At 31.6% G+C, this 22,025-nt stretch overlaps 2 protein-coding genes across 6 annotated transcripts in view; both read left to right on the forward strand.

Annotated features, from left to right (window-relative positions):
- Positions 1–22,025, forward strand: part of LOC149886733 (intraflagellar transport protein 54-like) — a 280,492-nt gene that overhangs the window by 244,508 nt on the left and 13,959 nt on the right. The window contains exons 1-4 of one of the 5 annotated variants that reach the window (XM_090091597.1): positions 19,063–19,313; positions 19,586–19,797; positions 20,130–20,178; positions 21,890–22,002. In XM_090091597.1, the coding sequence (XP_089947723.1) occupies positions 19,600–19,797; positions 20,130–20,178; positions 21,890–22,002 (360 nt within the window). In that variant the 5' untranslated portion in view covers positions 19,063–19,313; positions 19,586–19,599. Of the gene's footprint in view, positions 1–19,062; positions 19,317–19,583; positions 19,798–20,129; positions 20,179–21,889; positions 22,003–22,025 lie in introns of those variants that run through there. The other 4 variants (XM_090091598.1, XM_090091595.1, XM_090091599.1 and 1 more) reach the window with 4 other exon arrangements.
- Positions 6,403–16,040, forward strand: LOC145190639 (uncharacterized). Its single transcript, XM_090091594.1, has 20 exons — positions 6,403–6,968; positions 8,157–8,380; positions 8,518–8,571; positions 8,666–8,779; positions 8,908–9,105; positions 9,270–9,323; positions 9,449–9,502; positions 10,139–10,390; positions 10,552–11,217; positions 11,351–11,503; positions 11,619–11,870; positions 11,973–12,134; positions 12,219–12,596; positions 12,713–13,144; positions 13,222–13,383; positions 13,468–13,683; positions 13,780–14,030; positions 14,240–14,424; positions 14,795–14,982; positions 15,230–16,040. Exons 1-20 carry the CDS (start codon positions 6,902–6,904, stop codon positions 15,590–15,592), a joined length of 4,425 nt encoding a protein of 1,474 aa, XP_089947720.1. The 5' UTR covers positions 6,403–6,901; the 3' UTR covers positions 15,593–16,040.

The raw sequence follows: 22,025 nt of genomic DNA on the forward strand, positions 1-22,025 counted from the left end.
AAATATCCTTGGTTTAGTAAAGGTAAGATTTTAGACAAAACATCAAAAAATGAGAATTTCATTTTTCTATCAAAAAGTTAAAGTTTTAATAGAATTTCTATATAAAAAATTGGTAACAAGCTTTGAACTAGGGGTGGTAAATTAATCGCTATTTTGAATTAATCGATTAACGATTAATTTTAGCTAAATTAATTGATTAATCAAATAATTTTCGATTAATTTTTAAAAAATTTTACGAGTTTCAAAAAGTATATTGCAACTCATTAAGGTTTTATTTCTCTTTTTTCGTCAGATATGATCTTAAAAAACATAAGTTGTTATTAATATTACCATTTTAAACTAGTTCGTTACTTAGAAATAAACAAACAAGCAGCCCTAAAACTTCTTTCTGCTTCTATAGAAGATAGGGGAAGGCGTTGATAGTCTTTTATAAAGCGCATGGTCTTTTTCCAGTGCTTTCAAATACTGACATTTCACGTTTAATACAAATCAAAATTTCTTGAGGGGATGAATTACAAGTCCTTTAGCTGTTCCTATTGATGAAGTTGTAGGTGATAGAATTTCTGCTTGTTCTTCAGCTTTAGTTTTTTTTCTCATTGGTTCCATATTAGAAGTGGATTTAAACTCAGATGCTACTTCTAATTCACTATTCCTTAGGTTATCATCACGTAGAAACAAGCGTACATACATTTCTCTTGCTGTTTTAACAATACCATTTTTCTTTGGGTACTTTAAAAGATTACCTGGTGATTCTGAATCTGACTTATAGTCACCCGGATTATCTAAATGGAAAGTAAACCAACAATATTACAATTTCTTCTTTTATTAATTCTCTCAGAGACAACAGTAAATAAATTTTGATCTTTATTAGTATTTTGCTCTTTAAGATTAAAAACAAAAAATTTTTTTCAGATTTCATCAGATTACAGTCTTTATTTCCCAATGCTATAAAACATAGCTCTACAATATGACGAGCCTGAACAATATCAGAGATCTGTTTTATTTTTTCTTCTTTTAAAATCAAATCAGTTCTGAGTATATCCATAAGAGCTTTTCCAATAGCACTTTTTAATTCCAAGAATCGTTTTAACAAACTGATTAGAGAATTCCATCCTGTTTTAATATCAGAATAAGCTTAAGCTCTTTTCCTAAATCGGCTTTACAAATGTTTTGAAGAATATCATTTTTAAGTGGTGATTTTCTAAACATCTTGACTTTTTTACGAACCTTTGATATAAGAATACCATAGTCCTCATTAAACTGGGTTCCCTCATCAACAAAATTATTATTTTCTTCATTCCAGCATTCTTCATTGTCATTAACATCATCAGGATCAGATTCACCTTCTTCATTTTCATCATCCTCATCATTGATTAGTTCTTCTTGAGTTGTTTCCATTGCAGAACTCTTTTTCTTATAAGGAATATCACATACTGCAAGATAAATCCCATGGCAATGGCAAAGTTGGTGAATAACTCCCATTTCTCGTCCCATTTTCTTCATAATTGAAGCACCATCAGTGATACATCCGAAGATATCAATGGTCAGATTCAATCCGGATTCTTTCGACCAGGCTATTTGTACTACCGCACTGAAAATACTGTACAATCTCTGTAATTCGAATTTTTACGGGGAAAAATAAAAGTTTGAATTAGAGAGATTTTCAAATTATAGAATGTTGACTCTTCTTAATCGCATTTCACGGTGACTTTATTTTAATTGAATAACGGAGGTTTTGGAATTATGGAGATTCAAATTAGAGAGATTTTACTGTATATTATTTGTTTACATTTCACAGCGGTACGAGGTAAAAGTTTATTGTCAAAAAACGCCGAATTTTTTTGATTTTTAAAGTGGCTTTAAAAATTAAAACGCTTGAAACGATTTATAAAATTATTCGATTAATCGTTTGGAAATTAATCGATTAACGATTAAGTTTTTTTAATCGATTAATCGTTAATCGGTTACCACCCCTACTTTGAACCAATATAGGTTAAAAGTAAGATTTAATGAGGGGTATACCACCTTAAAAAAGTAATGCTTTTTATAACAAATCATCAACAATTGATAAATTTTTATTTTATAAACATGATTTAAATAAAAAAGCGTTTAGGTGATAAATGAAATACAAAGAAAAAACATTTCCCGATACTAAATCTTATTGTGCCTATCGGCAATCATCAACCACAATATACCGATAAAAAAACCGAGGCGGCATAAATTAGACTAATAATTTCCGACTAAAAAAAGATGAACTGTCCATAAAATTGCACAAAATGGAAATTGCTCTGACAGGAGTGGTGTATATAAATAAGATATAAAACAGATTTTATTCCTAGGTCCAAGAATCGACTCTTAAAGTCACTTTATCATTTCTACATAAATAGGTAAGCTTAACTTTGTACTTTACCTCGATAACATTTCTTTTTTTTGTTGTTGAAGTATATTGATTTGATATTGAATAATATTGATCTTTATAGTTATTTTTAGTGCTGCGAAAAGTGCTGTTGCTTTTATTTTTAATGTACCAAAATCGGAGACAAAGCTATACAAAATTGAACTAAAAAATTTAGTTCAACTAAGGAAAGTGCTCATCAGTATGCTTAACTACAGCCCCTTTAATGGTGTTCATTACTGTTTGTTTATTGTTCCAAGGGAGGTGTTTGAGCTTTCATACATTTTAAGTTAGTTAAGTCAAATATCGGTGAATAACGTAACCCCAATAATAGCGTTCTGACTTAACTTTTTTCTGTTTTTTTCTGTGTTTGAGTTTTGCGTAGTTAAAAAATTTTTAGGTTGGTTAACGTTCATGACTGAATTTTCTGTATTTTTACGTGAACAACTAGTACATGTGGACCAGGGAAGTTGCCATTATTTGTCATATACTTGACACGAGGAATTAATAATGTTAGTCGGAAAAAGGTTTTAAAAACAACTATTGACCAATTGAAGAAGCTCAACATACTACTTTAAAATAGTATATTCAACATCAGATGACTCACATTTTAATTAACTTACGTTTTTAGTTCTATACGACTTGTCGGAAGGTATAAGGGAAAAGGAGGCAGTTTAGGAAAAAAATTGAACAGATTTAAACTCATCGAAGTAAAATAAATATATCGATTGGTAACACTGTTCCCAAGAATTATCAAATAACTGTTTCCACACAGAGAGTTATTTAGCTTGCAACTGCTTTATGATTTTCATAGGTTATTCTAACTATTTTTATGCCCATATGTAAATTTTATTAAAGAGAACTATTACTGGAACAAAATGTAACTGATGTGTTTCCTAAAAGGATATGCTATGCAATTGTATCAAAGTTCAGCTGTGCAAAACAAAAGTTGTATCTTGGATTACTTCTTTTTATATATATATATATATATATATATATATATATATATATATATATATATATATATATATATATATATATATATATATATATATATATATATATATATATATATATATGTATATATATATATATATATATATATAAAATATATAAGTTATAAGGAAATATCTTGGATTACTTCTTCAAGAAAAGAAAGAAGGCCAAGTTAGAACTATTGAAGAAAAATGTTAAAGAATATGAATCGAAGTTGGAAAAAGACAAATAATCAAATCTTGACAAGAGTTTTGAAAAGAAAACAGATCTGCATGCTAATATTATGCTTCATCCATTATTGATTAATTTTAATTGGAAACATCCACATCTTTATGAAAAAAACCTCATTTATACATACTCAGATGTTTTTAAATCATAGACTTGGGATGAAACAAATTAATGAGAAGAAGAAAATGTTGATGAAAAAAACCTATAAAAACCTATAAAATTTTTATATGCGTACTTTTTGTCCTTCAGTGACAAAAACCACTCTTTTTTAACTTGGAATAGGGAAATCTGTTCTAAATATTGGCCAAGTTACTTTTTCATTTTTAACTTACAGGTCTCATATTTGTTTAAATAAAAGAAAAAAAAAATTGGAGCTGTATCTGTATTTAATTTGGTAGAATCCAAGACTCAAGTCGAACTTTTATTCCAGAGCCTTTCTATAGCCTTTCTGACATTGGTGCTAAGAGGGTACTAGTAAAATTTCTTTAAAGAACCCTTAGGACGGGTTCTTCAGAAGAACCTTACGGTAAGATTCTTGATTACGTTGATTGTCGCACATTTAACGTAATCAAGAATCTTACCGTAAGGTTAGAGAATGTACCACATGCCGGCGCGTTCGTCTATTTACAGATGTGTGGTATAGGTCTACTAAAGCCCGATTTTAGTTTTGTTAAAGTATTTCTGTTCATAATGTGTCAAAAATAAGAATTTATTTTATCTTAACACGTACATATATCGTCGGCAATTAAAGTGTTAAAAAACCCAAAATAGTTTTTGAAGAGCCTATGAGTTCTTCACAAGAGTTCCAATAAATGAACCGAAGAAGTCCTTCGAAGAACCCTTCAAACGGCTATACCCCCTTAAAGAGTTTTGTGCTATAGCTTTAGGAGAAATTTTTTTTTTAAAGAACTGAATGTAAAGGTTCCTTAAAGAACCGTTTTTAAAAAATACCACAGATCATATTTCTGACTACTTAAATAGATGTCCATTGTACAAATCTCTGAATGAGTATTTGAAAACTACCCCAAATTAAAGATTTTGAAAACAACTGCAATAAAAAATTAACATTAAGTTCTTTCATTTAAACGATGAAAAAAAAAAAACCCATTGGATAAAATATACTACAAAAGTTGATAAAATTAATCAAGACAGCGCAGCATTGATGTTTGAGAGCTCGGAGTGAGGAGGTTATACAGCGGCTACAGAGTCTTGGATCCTCTTCCACTAGTTTGCGCACCCCTTCAGAATCTTCACCAGTTGGACAGTTCTCGAACTGGAAGTCATTTGAATGAAAACGTTGAAAGTAAATTTGACAAGTGCGTTTGGCTGCAAACTGGGTTTTGTTGCCGGTTCATCAAGAAGTAAAATCAATTCTTTCCCAGACTATGGAGGATTATGCACATTCTCATCGCCGTATCTCAATGAAATTGTATTCCCCTAATTAGGCTCAGCCACACTAAAATAATTTATCAAGTAATTTAGGTATTAGCTTTATTGAAGATAAAGTAATTGAAAGATTTTCTTGCATTTACAGAAAAGCGTTTTTTTAAAAAAGAAGAAACTGCTTGTTATCCACAGTCATTATGTTAGCTATTGAATATGCTGTAACCAAGATGTTAATAGGATAGTTAATGTATAAACAAGAACAGCTCAGCCTTTTAAAGGCAAGTAGCTAATAAAGTATTTTTATATGTTGCCGTAATAGAGACATATTTTGCAATCTAAGTTTGTCTTACTTTTAAAGATTACACTTGGGATGCGGTTTTTTTTATTTAAGAAGGTGATAATATTTTTCGTAATTTTTGCCTTCAAACAGGTTGTAAATTTATCTTTAGTTTATATTCAGCCAGAATAATTTAAGGTATATAATATAATGCGAATTGTCCGAATAATTTGCGTATGATTATTTAGTAACCTTTGTGAGAAAACTAAAGATGCTTTTTTTATAAGAAAAGCCTATGTGGAAAACAAATTAAATACTCACTCTATGTAAAGCCTGCTTCTTTTAAGTGATCCTTAAAGTGACTGCTACTTTACGTAATTAGGTGTCATTTATTTCAAATGTCGTATAAAAACCTCGGAACAGGAATTTTTCCCTTTTTTTCTAACAGGAAGTTATAAAAGAAACAAATTACCTAAAAGTTAGCATCTATTATTTTGCATCTGAACTGTTTTTCAATACTTTAAATAATGTTTATGAAGCACAGTAATTGGTTATAATGCACTCGAGCTATGATCTAAAATAACTAACATTGAAATGACCAATTGGGGCTGGTTTGTAAAATTCAGCGCAAAGCTACTGTTTAAAACGGTATAACTTACGGCATAAGTTTAAAAGATTTATTTTTCATATGAGAAGTGTTTACTTTGATAAAATCGCAGAAAAGGTGAGCTTGTACGGAAATGGAATTTCAAATATTGGAAGTTAGCCCAGTCATTCACTGTTGCTTCAAAATCAAATATTTCTTTAATAACATTAATGATGCATCATTTCAATGCGATTTCCTCGACTGATAGAATTTAGTTAGATTATGTTTAAGATCTGCTATCTTTTAAAATTGTTCTTTATTTAAACATACTTGTAATACTTGTTAAGGCAAACAAATACAAACGATCTTTTGCAGCTTGTTTATGACACTTTTAATGCTTTTTAAAATACACTTTTTAAAGAAAAGGTATCCAATAAAAACTCTTAATCCAAAGATTTAAAATGACCTCTGTAACTATTCTTCCTACAAAGGACAGATTTGTAAAGGATAGAACTACTGCTAAATACTTAGATAAGAAGTTTCTTTGAATAGTTTAAAACCCAACAGAAAGCAGTGAGGAAAAACTGTGCAAAACCTATAAACGACTAAGATGTGTCAATATGACAAAGTTGAAGAGTTTATACAAATATTTGCTTCTAGGAAGTCAAGGTTCAAACGTATTGTCATCGTAACAAAAGCATGAACACAAAACATTCTTTGTCCATTGTTCGTTTACTTGTGCACCCTTGCAGTTATTTCGAATTGTGTTAAGTAAATTTATTGAATAACGGTGAAGAGTATCAACTTTGAAAAACTTCATTTCCGCTCTTGTCGAAAACGAACCAATCGTATTTATGCCTTTCAAAAGTGGAGCAGAATTTCAGTATTTGCTTCAATAATGAGACTGTGTTCATATGCTTCAAATCACATCTTATAAATCTAAAGCAAAGTAACTCAGGCAATTTATTAGGGGGTTAGTTGGTGAAAATATAACTGGCTTGATAGTAAGTGGGCATTCAGCTACTAGCCGACAATGGCATATATGAGTATGCTAGCGTTACTTTTGAGCATACAGTTTATAGCGTTCACCCATGGGCAAGGTATGATTAACTATTTTTTCCCTGTATCCTTCTTGTTTTTCCCATTTCCAAAACATGCATTGGTCTGTAATTCTAATAAACATTCTCGAACAGCTATAATCTTTGCTTTTAAAGGTCCAGAGTTTTTAAAAAATATATATATATAAATCTTAAAATACTTAAATCATTAAATAATGTTTACAACAAAAAAAGAAAAAAAAACAAAAAAAACCTGTAAATTATTTGATTTTTCAAAACGCACGCGTTAATGCGGAAAGATTATTTATCAAATTTAGTATTTTCAAAAATGCTTTTAAAAAAAAAATCTTTAAACCCTGACATCGCCTTTTTTCTAAATAAAAATTTTTTATATTTTTTAATTTTAAATAAAAATTTTCAAAATAGAAACTCTTAGTTTTTTTAAAGAAAGATCCAAGGGTCCTTAAGGATTTTGCTGTCTCTGAATTTTTCTATGAGATGTAATCCAATTAGCAAAATCAAAGAACAAACACGCAATTTTCTTTTGCGTTCTTTTGTTGTTGTTTTTTTAACACTTGTCTGTGAAAACAAGTGTTGTCCTCCCTTTTCTTTTTTGAGTAAGCGTTGTTTATAAGGTCATGAAGCAATTTAGTAGCTTTCTCGGAGCGTTCACTTACAATTTTAAGTCTTGTGTTATATTTGAGGGACTTATTGTTGAATTCGAATAGCAATCCGAAAAACAGTGACTTTCCTTCTAATGTAATACTAAAAATTTAACCTATTTTCTGTTTCATTAGGCTTTTTCATTAGTCATTTCAATTGAATGTCAGTAATCATTCTATCAATTGTTTCAACATGTAAAAATATTTTAAAAAAAACCTCATTATAATTGTTAAAAACATCATGTAAAATATCAAAAAAACCTAAGATATCGTCTATTGACAAGTAAAACTCATTAAGTGCAATTAGCTGCAGTGTCGCTTAATGAGTTTTACTTGTCAATAGACGATATTATTCAATAAATCGCCGATGGTTCGAAACTTGTAACAATTCTGATAATCGATCTTACTCGTTACTGGTCGTCGGTCTTGTGCTTTAAGTACCGACAATATAGCTTGAAGTCATTGTGGCAGTTCTAGAAACTGACTTAAGTTTATTTTAAATCTGCAGTTAATTTTTTTATTCTTATTTTAGAATATGCATGCATATTTTTGTAAACCTTTATTTGAGGTGATGCAAAGCCCGGAGAATGTCCAAAAATAGAGTTACCAGAAAATGCAGAATGTCCACCTCCTGATTCAATTGAAGGTTGCTTACAAGATTCTGATTGCCCTGATCCTAGTTCTAAATGCTGTTCAGATGGATGCAATTTTAAGTGTGTTAAAGTAGCTGCTCCACTTGTTCCTATAATTCTAAAAGGAAGTCCTGGTGACCCAGGAGAGAAAGGAGATCCTGTAAAGTTTACTTTTTGTTAATATTGTGTAAAATATACGTAATTGTATTTAATATGCAATTTACAAAACCTATTAACCTACAGTCAATCTTTTAAAATGTTATAAAAAATAATTATTTTTTAATCCTCTTTTTATAGGGATTAAATGGTGCTAAAGGAAGGCCTGGCTCTACTGGATCAAGAGGAGATAAAGTACATAAAAAACTGTTATTTGCATCTAATTAGTATGTTTTTAAAGTAAGGTTCTTAAATTATAACTTTACTTTTTATCTTGTTTTAATTCCAGGGGCTTGTTGGACAACCTGGTGGCAATGGAAAAAAAGGAAGAAGAGGAAGACCTGGTCCACCTGGTCCTTCATCTCCTGATAGCGGTCCTGATTCTGGTCCATTAGTTGGACCAGTAAGTATATTTTCATGCAATAAAGAATAGTTTGATTGCATGTATATTCCTCATTTTCCATTTTTTGAGTGATAAATATATATTATTTTCTATGTTTATTTTTTTACTGTTTCAATGTTATTTTCCAGATTTCTGGAGATCAAAAAGGTCCAGGACCTAGTGGTGATGAGACATCTGCTGGGAGGTTACAAGGTGAAGGAGCTGTTACTCCTAAAGAGGGTCCAAAAGGTCCCCCTGGGCCTGATGGCAGACAAGGTCCAAGAGGGCAATATGGTGACCGTGGAGAACCTGGACCTCAAGGAGCCCCAGGTGATATTGGTGAAAAGGTACGGTTTTTTTTTTTTTTAGAGAGAATCCAGTTAAGTTTAATTAAATTAAAAAACTTTTTTAGTCAGAACCTTAAATTTACTGATTTGTAAAGTGATTTCCTTGTGTTGTGTTCTTATTGTCTTTCTGATATTTCTGAATAATCAAATTTTTTTTATAACAGGGTTCTCCTGGACCACCAGGATCTCCTGGAGCAAATGGTCGTGATGGTCTAAATGTATGTATATTCTCATGAAAACTCAATTTTATTGCATACAATTTATATGCCATATAAGTGCACACATAAATGTGAGCTTGCATATCTTAATTTTTTTATAACTTTTTTGATTTGTTTTATTTAAGGGTGAGCGTGGAGATCCTGGAACTATAGGACCACCAGGTGAACCTGGTCCAGCTGTAAGTGGTTTTTTATATACATATAGTCTGTTGTACATGAAAAAAAAAAAAAAAGTTACATAATGACTTGAAAGTAGTAACAGGCATCAATAAATATTGATTTTTTGTTATGAAAATTTAGTGTGTGCTTTTAAAAAAAGATCTGTAGTAAGGAGGGATCCTAAAAAGGATGAAGTCTAGAGTTGCATACAGTTGCCTATAAGAGTTAAGATAAACTGCAATTTCTATATTAATATCTTTAAAGCACACAATGACTACATTATTCTAAAAGAAAATATTAGATGGTAAGCTTCATAGTAAAAGTCAACTGGCACACTTTTCAGCTGTTTCCCTTGATTTATATTATAACTCTTTAGAAATATGTTGCCTGTAAATCTAAAAAGTAGGGACTTTAATATACCAGTTTACCTTACATGTACTGCGTAAGTAAAATTTTAAAACCATAGAAATTAACAAACAAAAAATGATACTTTATTATTCAAAGGGCTTTTTCAATGAAGTCAAAATGTTACTGAATATAGGGTATTATGATTCTAGATAATAAGCTGTATATGTAATTTAAAAGCATATCAGATTGAATGTATATTTTAAGTTTTTTTAGAGTATGTATAAGCATGAGAGTGCTTTAATCATTAGGGAGCACAAGGGCCCAGTGGAATTGATGGTGCAGCTGGTTATAAAGGAATGAAAGGTGAACAAGGTCAAAGTGGTGAGAAAGGTTCCTCAGGAAAAGATGGTGAAAAAGGTCAGGCAGGTGAAAATGGCCTCAATGGAGATGTAGGACCAACGGGTCCTCGTGGGCTGCAAGGACCTCCAGGACCTCCAGGTCCTGCTGGACCTACTGGACCTATTGGACCAGTTGGATCAGTAGGACTTCCAGGACCACAAGTAAACTTTATTGTTACAACTTATAAGAACAAAATATAGCTCATAACAGCTAAAGGTAAACTTTACTGTTATAAAGCTTACCTCTATTTTTTATTCAATTAGCTTTATAAAAAAAATCTATATATTTATTTTATTATATGCATATGTTTTGCTATTTCTAGGGATTAGCTGGTTTACCTGGTGCACCTGGAGACCCTGGGGAAAGAGGTCCTAAAGGAGAAATTGGAGCAATTGGAGCAAGAGGTGAACGTGGTGAACAGGGAGAAAGAGGAAAAAGTGGAGAACCTGGTCAAAAAGGCCCAAAAGGTCAAACAGGCTCAAGAGGCAAAGATGGATTTCGTGGAGAGAAAGGAAGTGCTGGATCTCCTGGTCCTCAAGGTCCAAGAGGTACAGTAGGACAGCGTGGTCATCAAGGTTTACAAGGACAAGATGGTAGTATTGGAGAACCTGGCCCACGTGGTATTCCTGGTGAACAAGGTCCTCAAGGTTTACAAGGTCCAAAAGGTATGTCTGGTGATCCAGGAAGTCCAGGGAGTCCTGGTGCTCCTGGATTGGTTGGTCCATTAGGAAAACCTGGTCGAGATGGAAGTATTGGTCCTGCTGGTCCTGATGGACCTACTGGTATGTCTGGCATACCTGGTAATCCTGGTGAACCAGGAGTACTTGGAGAGAAAGGCCAAAGAGGAGATCGTGGTCAAATTGGTCAACAAGGTTTAAAAGGGACAACAGGTGGTCCTGGTAGTCCAGGAGAAACTGGTCTTCAAGGTGAAAGAGGTAGTCCAGGACCAGTAGGAAGACCAGGAAGACCTGGAAATCCAGGAACTCGTGTAAGCTTTCATTGAGTTAGCAAAGTTTATATTAACTAAATTAATTTGTGAAAAAGTATCACTTCTATCAATCTTTTTATAATTAAATCTTCATTTAAAGATTATCTATAACATAGCATTAAAATAAATTTAGGGTAAACCTGGAAATGATGGTCGACCAGGATCTACAGGACCTCAAGGTGAACGAGGATTACCTGGAGCCACAGGTCTTCAAGGAATAAAAGGATCACCTGGATTATCAGGGGCAAGTGGAGACAGTGGTCGGCCAGGAGATAAAGGAGTACAGGTATTATTTTCTTTAATAGTTCTGTTAATAGTTGGATATCCAATATAGATTTTTAAATTTAATGTAATAGTTATATTTCAAAGATCTTAGTATATTTATTAAATTTATATGTTAGGGAGATAAAGGATATAAAGGTGCACAAGGACAAACAGGTGATCCAGGGCCAGTTGGTGCAAAAGGAGAAAGAGGACTTCAAGGTCCTACAGGTCAGCCAGGACATCAAGGACCACCAGGTGCTCTTGGAGAATCCGGTGCACCTGGAAGAGATGGTGAACCAGGTCAACCTGGAGCTCAAGGAAGTGAAGGGCGTCAAGGAGAGCAAGGTTTAAGAGGACCACCTGGTATTAAGGGAGCCCCTGGATTAAGAGTAAGATTTCCTTATTAAACTTAAATTAGCACACAATTATTGCTTATTTACAAAGTTTATTACAAGGGATATTAATTGATTTAATTACTTCTTTTGTGTAAGGGTGCTCCAGGATTAAATGGAGAAGCAGGTGAACAGGGTGCAGACGGAATACCTGGTTATAAAGGACCATCAGGACCACCAGGATTGCCTGGTGATAATGGTTCCCCAGGTTCTTCTGGTTTACCAGGTGTAAAAGGACCTGATGGAGAGAAAGGTCAACATGTAAGCTTAATACTCTTAAATTAGATTTTTTATTATTACATAAAAAATAATTGATATAATTAATGTTTTAAATTTAAATTGTAGGGTGCAAGAGGAGCTAAAGGTCTCACTGGAGATGATGGAAAAGATGGAGCCAGAGGTCCTGATGGTTTGCCTGGTGCAGCAGGACCACCTGGCGAAACTGGGATAAAAGGTGAATCAGGTCGTCCTGGTTCAAGTGGTTTACCTGGAAAACGTGGAAGTCCTGGACCTCAAGGTAATAAAGGACCTTCTGGATCACCTGGCAACATAGGCCCTCCTGGTCAGCCTGGTGTAGATGGTGCAAAAGGAGAAACGGGACTTCGTGGAGAAAAAGGAGAAGCTGGTCCTGCTGGCTCAAGTGGTGAAGAGGGATTAGCAGGTCCTATTGGAGCACTAGGAGAAGGTGGAGAAAAAGGAGCTCGTGGTCCACCAGGTCCTCGTGTATGTATATGTAAAATAATTAGTTTCTTATTTTAGTGTTGGTTTTGCTTTCTCATTAATTAAAAATGTTACATTAGTTAATTAACAGAGTTTTGATATGGTTGTAATATTTTTAGGGAAATCAAGGACCTCCTGGTAATGATGGACCTACTGGTAGACGTGGCCCTACTGGAAACCATGGATCTACTGGTCGTCCAGGTGCTCCAGGAAGAGATGGAGCAAAAGGTTCTCCTGGAGAACCTGGTCTTCCAGGAAAGCCAGGTGAAAATGGTGCTCCTGGATTGCCTGGTAAAGATGGCCGTAATGGTGAGCCTGGAGAAGATGGTATTGCTGGACTGTCTGGAGATGTAGGACCTGTTGGTCAGCCTGGTCTACCTGGACCTCAAGGACGAATTGGTGCTCCTGGTTTTTCAGGAGTTCAAGGAAAGATTGGTCAAAAAGGTGAACCTGGAGTGCCTGGAAATCCTGGAGTCCCTGGAAAAAAAGGACCAACTGGACCAATAGGAGCAGCTGGCCCAATAGGACTACCAGGAAAACCAGGAAATGATGTAATTTCTTTTTTTTTTTTTAATACAGGTATTAAGCATTTTTAATTCACTTTTAATAGATGATTTGGTTTTCATAGGGTTCACCAGGAGCAGAAGGTAAAAGTGGAGCACCAGGAGACAGTGGACCAAAAGGAAATATTGGTGAAAAAGGATTTCAAGGTTTACCAGGTGTTGTTGGAGCTCCAGGCTTAGCTGGTCCTGCAGGAGCTAAAGGAAGAACTGGTAGTCCTGGTATTCCTGTGAGTGAAGTTAAGAAAAGCATTCGAAATCTATTAATATCAAAAGCTTCATACCTAAATTTTTTTTTCCTGACATTATTTTAGGGAAATGCTGGTTTAAAAGGAGCTGATGGTTTACAAGGTCCAAAAGGATTTATTGGTCTACGTGGAACAAAGGGTGTGAAAGGTAATAAAGGTCAAAATGGTGAGAAGGGAGATAAAGGATGGAGAGGCATGACTGGACCTGATGGTTTGCCAGGCCCAATTGGTAAACAAGGGGACATAGGTGTTGATGGTGCTAAAGGAGGAGTTGGAGCCCCAGTAAGCAATATTAAAGCCTTAGAAAGTAAGCGCTGAGTAAAAAATCTACAAAATTTATAGGAAATTATTTACTTAAGTATTATATATTACACATAGGGTAATCCTGGACCTAGAGGTCGAGCTGGACGAGAAGGACCACCTGGTGAAATTGGAGATACTGGTGTAGATGGACCTAAGGGTATCATTGGTTTAAGAGGGCCTAGTGGAGAAGATGGACCACCAGGTCCATCTGGGCCTCCAGGTCCACCAGGTCCTCCTGGTTCATCAAATGTTTTTGGAGCAGGTGGTTTAAGTAGTTTTCCACCAATGGGTAACATAGAAAAAGGACCAGGTTACCAAGGTTACAGGTAAGTTAGGTATTATAAAATACTTAAAATATTATTTACAACTTACTAATGCTGCAATACTACATATGCATTTATTGCTTTACTCTTTACTTGTCTATATTTATGCATGTGTTTCATAGATATAAAAATATCACCTAGGTTAAATGAATTAGGTAAATCTTAATTCCCAAACTATTTATGTACCATTGTGTGAAAATATTCTTTTTTAGATATTATCGTAGTGAAGAAGGTAAAAGTTTTGCTGAATCTCTTGCAGCTTACAATGGTACTGTAATTGAACAACTTATCAGGCTGGAAGATATTGTTCAAGGAAATAGGAAGCCAGATGGAAGTGAATTTTTCCCTGCTAAATCATGTAAAGATCTGAAAATGTGTCATCCCAATACACCAAGTGGTATGCAACTTACTATTTACAGAATTTTTTATGAGAGAGTTTCTCTAAGAAAAGTGCATCTCTATAAATTTACTTAATGTAACTGGAGCTTTTGTTTTTGTTGCTAAGCTGCACATTCTGTTTATAGCTAAGTATTATAAAAAGTATGCCTGTGATGAAGCTGAACTTGCAATATTATGTCCATTTATTTAACTTGAAATAAATAATATTCAACTTCGATACTAATTAATTATTCAGGTAATTCAATATCAACTCACCTTACAATGTGTTATTGTAGAGTTACTACTAAATACATTTTGTTACTTAAGTTGTTATTGTAAAATCCTTAATCTAAAAAATATGTAAAGTTTTTTCTGGCAATATCTTTTAGGGGAGTATTACATTGACCCTAGTTTGGGTGCTAATGTTGACAAAATAAAAGTCAGATGTGAGTTCTACCCCACAATTCAAGAAACTTGTATTAAACCAGAAGTATCGACGTTCGAAAAGAAAAAGTGGGTATCTCGAGATAGCGATCAATGGAAGTGGTTTAACGGGGAAATTTCTGTAGATTCTATGGTAATTGTTTTTTTTTATTTTGAAGTTGTTAAGGTAGTGCTAAATCTTAGCGAAAATCTTTTAATTAAGACCAATCTAAAAATTGTATAAATGCATAAATTATGCCAAACTATGCATATGTATAAAGTATTATAGTTAATAAGCTATTCGAATTAAAGCTCAGTAATAATTGTCTTAATAAAATATATTATCAATTATTATCTCAATTTTAGCCTTTGTAACTTTTTTTTTTTCTTTTTTTTCCTAGTTCAATTATGCGAGCCAGGTTCAACTTCGCTTCTTACGTCTTAACAGTAATTTTGTACGGCAAAATTTCACCTACCATTGCTTAAACTCACACGCGTATAACGATTCTTTTGGTAACTCACGGCCCTATGTCAAAATTATGTCAAGTGACGAAATAGAAATTCATACAGGTAGTCATATGAGAAATAGGTTAAAAGTACTTCAAGATCAATGTAATAAAAAAGACAATCTATGGCATAAAGCTGTATTTGAGTTTAGTAGCAAGTTAACTTCACGCTTACCGATAATAGATGTGGCGGTATATGACGTTGCTAACAGTGGCGAAGAATTTGGTATTGAATTAGGTCCAGTATGTTTCTACTAATGCCACACAAGTACAAAACTTTCTGTTACCAATAGAGTTTTTATTCTTAGTATAAAAATATCTGTTTTACAAATATCTTCAAGTATTGGACAAATGCATTAAAGTACGATCATACACAAAGGAATTGTTTCGAGCAAGTCAGACAGACCAATCGTTTTGTATACAAATTATGCAATAAATTATTCATTGTAAAGCTTCGCTCTAATATGACTTTGTTATTCTATTTTACAAAAGGTTTTTCCATTTCTTTAAATCTAATTTTTAATATCTTATGCTATGGCACTAGAGAATCGGACATGGGCGTTCGCTGCAGTTGGCTTTATAAAATTTCTTATCACGCTTTGTAAGAAAAAAAAGGCGATAGACTCGCTTAAACAATTCTTTCTAGTTTATGCTGAAAAGTTGTAATACTATGTTGAAAAAATTATTTTATTACCTTTTTTTAAAATATTATGTTATGCTTACGAAGCAACGCTATTTACCTTTACTGCTGCTGATAAACGTTCATGGAAACTTGAGACAAAGTTATTAGCTAATTCAATAGGAAAACTTGAAACATCGGCTCAATGAAGCTCGGAAATAAATAGTGTCAGGAAGGATTTTATGCCTAAATGATAAACTAGGTTTGAAATCAGTATTAAGAACTAATTAGCTCATATGTTTTTAAATGGCTTTTGAGCTATTGTAAATTTTCATGTATAAATCTAAAAACATTGTCTTATTTTGTAAGGTCAATACGAGTTTGGATTTTCCAAAACGATTCGGCATTCGGTCTGGACGCTTAAAAGATAATACCAGTCAGGGTCCGGAACGCTGTTTTGATATGATTTCCACAACTGGCCAGCGTTCAGATACAATTTGTTAGAAGATTTTGGTTAACACTTCTCTGATTTAATTGAATAATAACCGACGAGGCAAATTTTTATTTCCGTGAATTTATTCCCACAATTGTTTCTTGAACATTTTCTTAAAACTTTTTCTATAAACGAAATAATAACAATACTAATAATTTGCAACAGTGAACCCTACAACCAACACACAAAATAGTCAAGTTCTTTTGATTCTTCAAGCTTACATAAACTTATATCAAATTATTCATCCTAGAAAGATAAAGATATTTCTTTTTAGCACCGCACCACGTTTTCTTTTTTTTATCTTAGGGAAAGAAGATGTCATAGCTAGGGATCGCTAGTATACGGCATACTAAAAGTTTAATATACAGTTTACCGTAAAGTATACCGTAAACTAAACTTTTTACTTTCTGATTTTTTGGCGAAACCGTGATATAAGTTTGCAAAGAGGTTTTAATAATTTGCACAGTTACAACGTTAAAAAAATTTTTGTGTTTTTTTTTTTTTGCTCAATATTTTTGTGCGTTTTATTATAATATTTAACATAAGTTATGTTTTTTTATAAAACATTTTACAGTTATGTTCATCGGTAACTCATTAGCACTTATAGGCCAGTGACCCTGATTGTTTTTTTTCATTTTAAGATAAATTTAAAATCATTTTTTGGCAGGGGGAGTGGGAACAAATGAACAACATAACAAGCCATAATAATTCAACGATAATTTTTACCTGTTATTGTGCAACTTTAAACAATCTTTGTTTTTCATATAGACATCACAATTTGTTTAAATTAATTTTACTTTTTCATAGTTACTGAAGATTTAATACATTTTTATTCATTTGGATTAATATTACAAGGATAGTGTGTTTCTCCTTTAAGTCCATCTTCTCACAATTTCTTTTACAGCTTTTGTTAGGCCAAAAAGAACTCAACAGTGGTTTTAGAAGCCAACTGTATGTTTGAATTCAATGAAAAATTGTTGTAAAATAATTGCTCATTTGAGCATCAGGTCACTGTGGTACACCAACTCTTTTTACAAAAAAAATATTGCAAAATAGGAGATGTCAGCATCATACAAGACCTTTATCCTTGGACTATAGTAGCTGACTAGGGAACCAAACAAATTTGCTCTACACAGATTTTCTAAAATATCCACAAATTCAGGAAAAGTCAAATATCTTTTACTAAAAGATTGATTTTATGGGCCGCACAACCAATACAAAATGTTTTTGGATATTTTTTTTCAATAATATCTTATGCAACTCATGTTTGATGCATTACAATGCTTTTAACTTTATCAACATCAAGAATTACATTTTCTATGCATTTTGAAATATTAATTCCAGTTTTTTGCTCTTGCTAAGTAGGCTCATTTTTGTAAATAACTGGTTTCATGGTCTGATTTTCAACATGAATTGAATAGTTAAAAAGATGATTTGCATTAATGTTTGAAAATCCATCAGTCACTATACTTACATATTTAGAAATATCAACATATCCTTTTAGTGTACATTTTTCATCATTTAATGTATCTTTAATAGGCACCCACTGATGCATTTACTAGATGGAGGTTTATATGCAGGTCTAAGATTAGCATAATGTTGTTTCCAAGCAGAAGAATCAGCTAACGCAAAAGGTATTCCTGTATGGAAAGTTATCCTTGCATATGATTTATCAATCTTTTTTATGTCAATTTTGTTTACAGTCTCAAATTATGAATTTAGCATAGTTCTTTTAGCAGGCCGCCCAGATTCTTTAAAAACTGAATGTTCAATGTTTTTGAGGTCGTATCATCAATTCCTTTTGTTTGAACTAGAATACTTTGAACTTTTTTTTTTTAATTTTTGAAGTACAGCTTAACCTTGTCAGACGCTCTTTTACATCCCCTTAAATGCTGCACAATGTTGATCGTGCTGTTATTGGTTTGTCACAATATTTGCAATAAATTTTTCTTGTTGAACCTTTTCAAAAAAAAGAGACTTGCTTGTAAATTTGATCAGACATTGAATACTTTACTTAAATTCAAGAGTAAACATATGTATTACTATTACTAATATTATAATTATTAATACTATTAATAATTTATTTCAGATCAGAAAAATTCATAGACTAAACAAAAAACAAGTAAAAAAAAAACAACAACAACTAAAATACTGTCTAAAACGGTTAGGAGCAGCACAAACTGCGGGATATAAAAATATAACCACTTAACAAATTAAATTTTGTACTAATTAAATCTAAAAAACATTTAAAAATCACTTTAATCATGATAAGTCATATAATAAATATGGTAGAGTAATTTAATTCATTAAGATAATAGTTATTAAATTATCAAGTCAGTCAGAAAATATTTAACAAATAAAAGTAAACAGGTATACTTGTCATAGCTTCATTACTATCTGTCATTTTTGCGTTTTATAATGATATCAAATGTTTCTCATGAGTATTTTTGATATGATAGGATAGATTCTAGTTAGATTTGAAATGGTAAAGCTATACTAAGAAAAAAGCTATTCTTTAAAATTTACTTTGGACATGAGCATCTGCAATAGTTACGTACCATGTTTTAATTTCGTCAGTTTTATAAAATAAACGGAGGAGAGCACTCTTTTTCTGTTAAGAAAACGAAAAATTCTCTTGGCAACAAAAAGCAACAAGAACCGTTTACGACCATCGATTTAAATTGAAGCTTGATTTTAAACAATAAGATGTATGTAAGTAGCTACGGCATCAATGTACATCTGAGAAGTTTAGTTACTACTCTCAAAGCTCGGCCTTTATTAGATCATAAATTTATTTTATTTAATTGTATAATAGTAAAAGCCACTAGCTATATAATTGCAAGATTCACTAGATGCATACAGTTTAGGTGGTTAGTTGTATTGTTAGTTGTAATATGATAATTATTATCGAAGTAAACTTCACTTTAAGTTATAAAACTGTTTTTTAATATAATAACGCCATCATAATTATATATATATATATATATATATATATATATATATATATATATATATATATATATATATATATATGTATGTATATATATATATATATATATATATATATATATATATATATATATATATATATATATATATATATATATATATATATATGTAACATCTTATTTTAATACAGTTGAAATAGAAAGTATGGCGATGGATCCTAATGTTATAAAGAAAACTCAAGACATTCTTGGAAAAATTATTAAAAAGCCACCATTAACTGAGAAGTTATTAGGAAAACCACCCTTTCGATTTTTACATGATGTTATCATGGAAGTGATGAAAAGTCATGGTACACTAAAAGGGTTGTATAGTGAAGCAGAAAGTAATTCTGGAAATGTTACTGTAAGTTGTATTTGTTAAAAGTTTTTTATAATGTTGAATTCTAGGAGAAAACATAAACATAGTTATATATTTATATATTTGGTTTTAAAAAAGTAAATAGTTAAAAGATATTTTTAAATCTTGTGAGTTAAGATCCAATAATAACTCTTAACTTTTAATTTAATAAAAAGTATCTTCCAAGACTTTTAAACATTTCAAATTTTAAAATTCATTTTTTATACTCATAAATTTTTTTTTGAAGACTATGACTTTACATTTATACTCTTTGTTTCAATTCTTCCATAGTTGATTTTTAATTAAATGAATGAGTGTTGATGTATTTTGAATTTTAGGAAAAGGAAGCAAAGTTGAGTTTTTTACAAAAGACAATTGATTGTTTGGGTACAGTGATATTTCCTTTGTAATTAACTGAGATCCTAAATTGTTGTGAGATGCATAGTACCTCCTTAGTTGTTTTTTTTTATTTTTTCAATACCAAAATTTAGTTTCCTTACTTTAATAAACTTTTGAAGTCACTAACTTAAACTATATAACATTAAACCCACTGATGCTGCATAAAAAAATTATGCAGCATCAGTGGGTTTAATGTTATATAGTTTAAGTTAGTGACTTTATAAGTTTATGTAAGTGTTTGTGTGTGTGTGTGTGTGTGTGTGTGTGTGTGTGTGTGTGTGTGTGTGTGTGTGTGTGTGTGTGTGTGTGTGTGTGTGTGTGTGTGTGTGTTTATATCATTAACGCACACATACTTACACTTACACAATGTATTTAAAACTGCTGATGGTCCTTAAATACAAGAATCAAAAAGCGCTTTATTTAAATCTTTAGAAATAATGATCTAATTATTTCTATTCAATGCAATATAAAAACTGTTAAACTCATTCCAGTTTTACAGTAAACATGTAGGTGTTCTATGTTTATGTTGTATTCAATCATCCATCTGCCATAATAATGCAAATCCTACATTCTATTAAGCTGTGCTCATTTACTGCTTTTTTTTAATAACAGTATATTTTGAAATTCCACTCCAATGTAGTTTTTAACAAACCTGCTTATAACTAAAATATTACCTATATTCCTAGTACAGTAGGAATTGAAAGTATAACATAATCTGGTACAATCCCTCTTTCGTTAAAAATGATAACTTGTACCACTGTTTTTTTTTTTTGTTTTTTTGTTTTTTATTTTTTATTTTGTTTTTTTTTTGTTTTTCATGGCTGATGATTGCTGCTAGGTATGAAATGTTAACTGCCATATACAGTTGTGCTTTCTTCATTTTAAATGCACAAATATGTTGCTCGATTTAACAATATTCAATATTGAGCATTCTTAGATGAACAAGAGATTTTGTATTTAAACGCAAAATGAATTCAAAAGGATTCAACATCAAGTCCAGTTTTGTTTTCCAGCTTGACAATAAGTACACTATACTAAGCAATTGTTGTCAAAAAATATTAATGAAGCTCTCAAATGGCTGTTTCAATCTTTAGACCCAATTAAATATCTGTGCTATTGTTTGGGTTGAAAAATCAAGACAAAGAAATTAGCAACCTAAATGATGTCTAGCTAAACATTAAAAGAGAATGCAATAATATCCTGACTGAAGTGACCAAAAAGTTAGTCAATTCTGTACCCCAGGGTTTTTATGCAGTTCAACTAATAAAAGGGAATCCAACAAATTTTTGAAAATTTATTGTTTCTGTAATTTTTTTGGATTTTTTAATGTTGTAATATGCTCATTAAATCACACTTGGCCAAATAATTTTATTGGATCAAGCATGATCTTTTGCAATAAATTCTTAAAAGAACATAATTTTTTTGAAGGTTGATAAAAGGAAATTTAGTTTAAATCTTTATCTCTTTTGAAATGATGGATTAGTCATACATTAGGTATGGATACATTTTATAATAGTTCATGACATAATTTTTAGATGTATGAACTAAATCCTTACTATTATAAGTTTGATCATTATTGTAGTTTTTTTTAATTTTTTTTTATTTATCTATATATTTTATTTATATTATTTAAATATATATATTATATATATATATTTAAATATATTTTATTTATATATTATTATAAATATTTTTGCAGGTTTTGCTTCAGGAGAAAGTCTATCTGTACGCCCATCAAAAGTTGTTGCTGGGCAAGAGCCCCACAAAACTAATGAGCTTTTACAAGCCCTTGGTCAGGTTGCTGCTAAAAAAGTATAAATATCCTTGTTGGGTTC

The sequence above is a fragment of the Hydra viridissima genome, unplaced genomic scaffold (assembly GCF_058129835.1).
Source record: "Hydra viridissima isolate aposymbiotic clone 2 unplaced genomic scaffold, HvirCarnegie_v1 scaffold_6, whole genome shotgun sequence".
In the NCBI taxonomy this organism is placed as follows: Eukaryota; Metazoa; Cnidaria; class Hydrozoa; order Anthoathecata; family Hydridae; genus Hydra; species Hydra viridissima.

What these genes read in the sequence shown, in the direction of transcription:
- LOC145190639 (XM_090091594.1), top strand. Translation starts at nt 6,902, where the DNA reads ATGGCATATATGAGTATGCTAGCGTTACTTTTGAGCATACAGTTTATA. An exon ending in CTGGAAATCCAGGAACTCGT is followed by an intron (nt 11,218 to 11,350) that starts GTAAGCTTTCAT and finishes AAATAAATTTAG; the next exon opens with GGTAAACCTGGAAATGATGG. An exon ending in TCATCCCAATACACCAAGTG is followed by an intron (nt 14,425 to 14,794) that starts GTATGCAACTTA and finishes AATATCTTTTAG; the next exon opens with GGGAGTATTACATTGACCCT.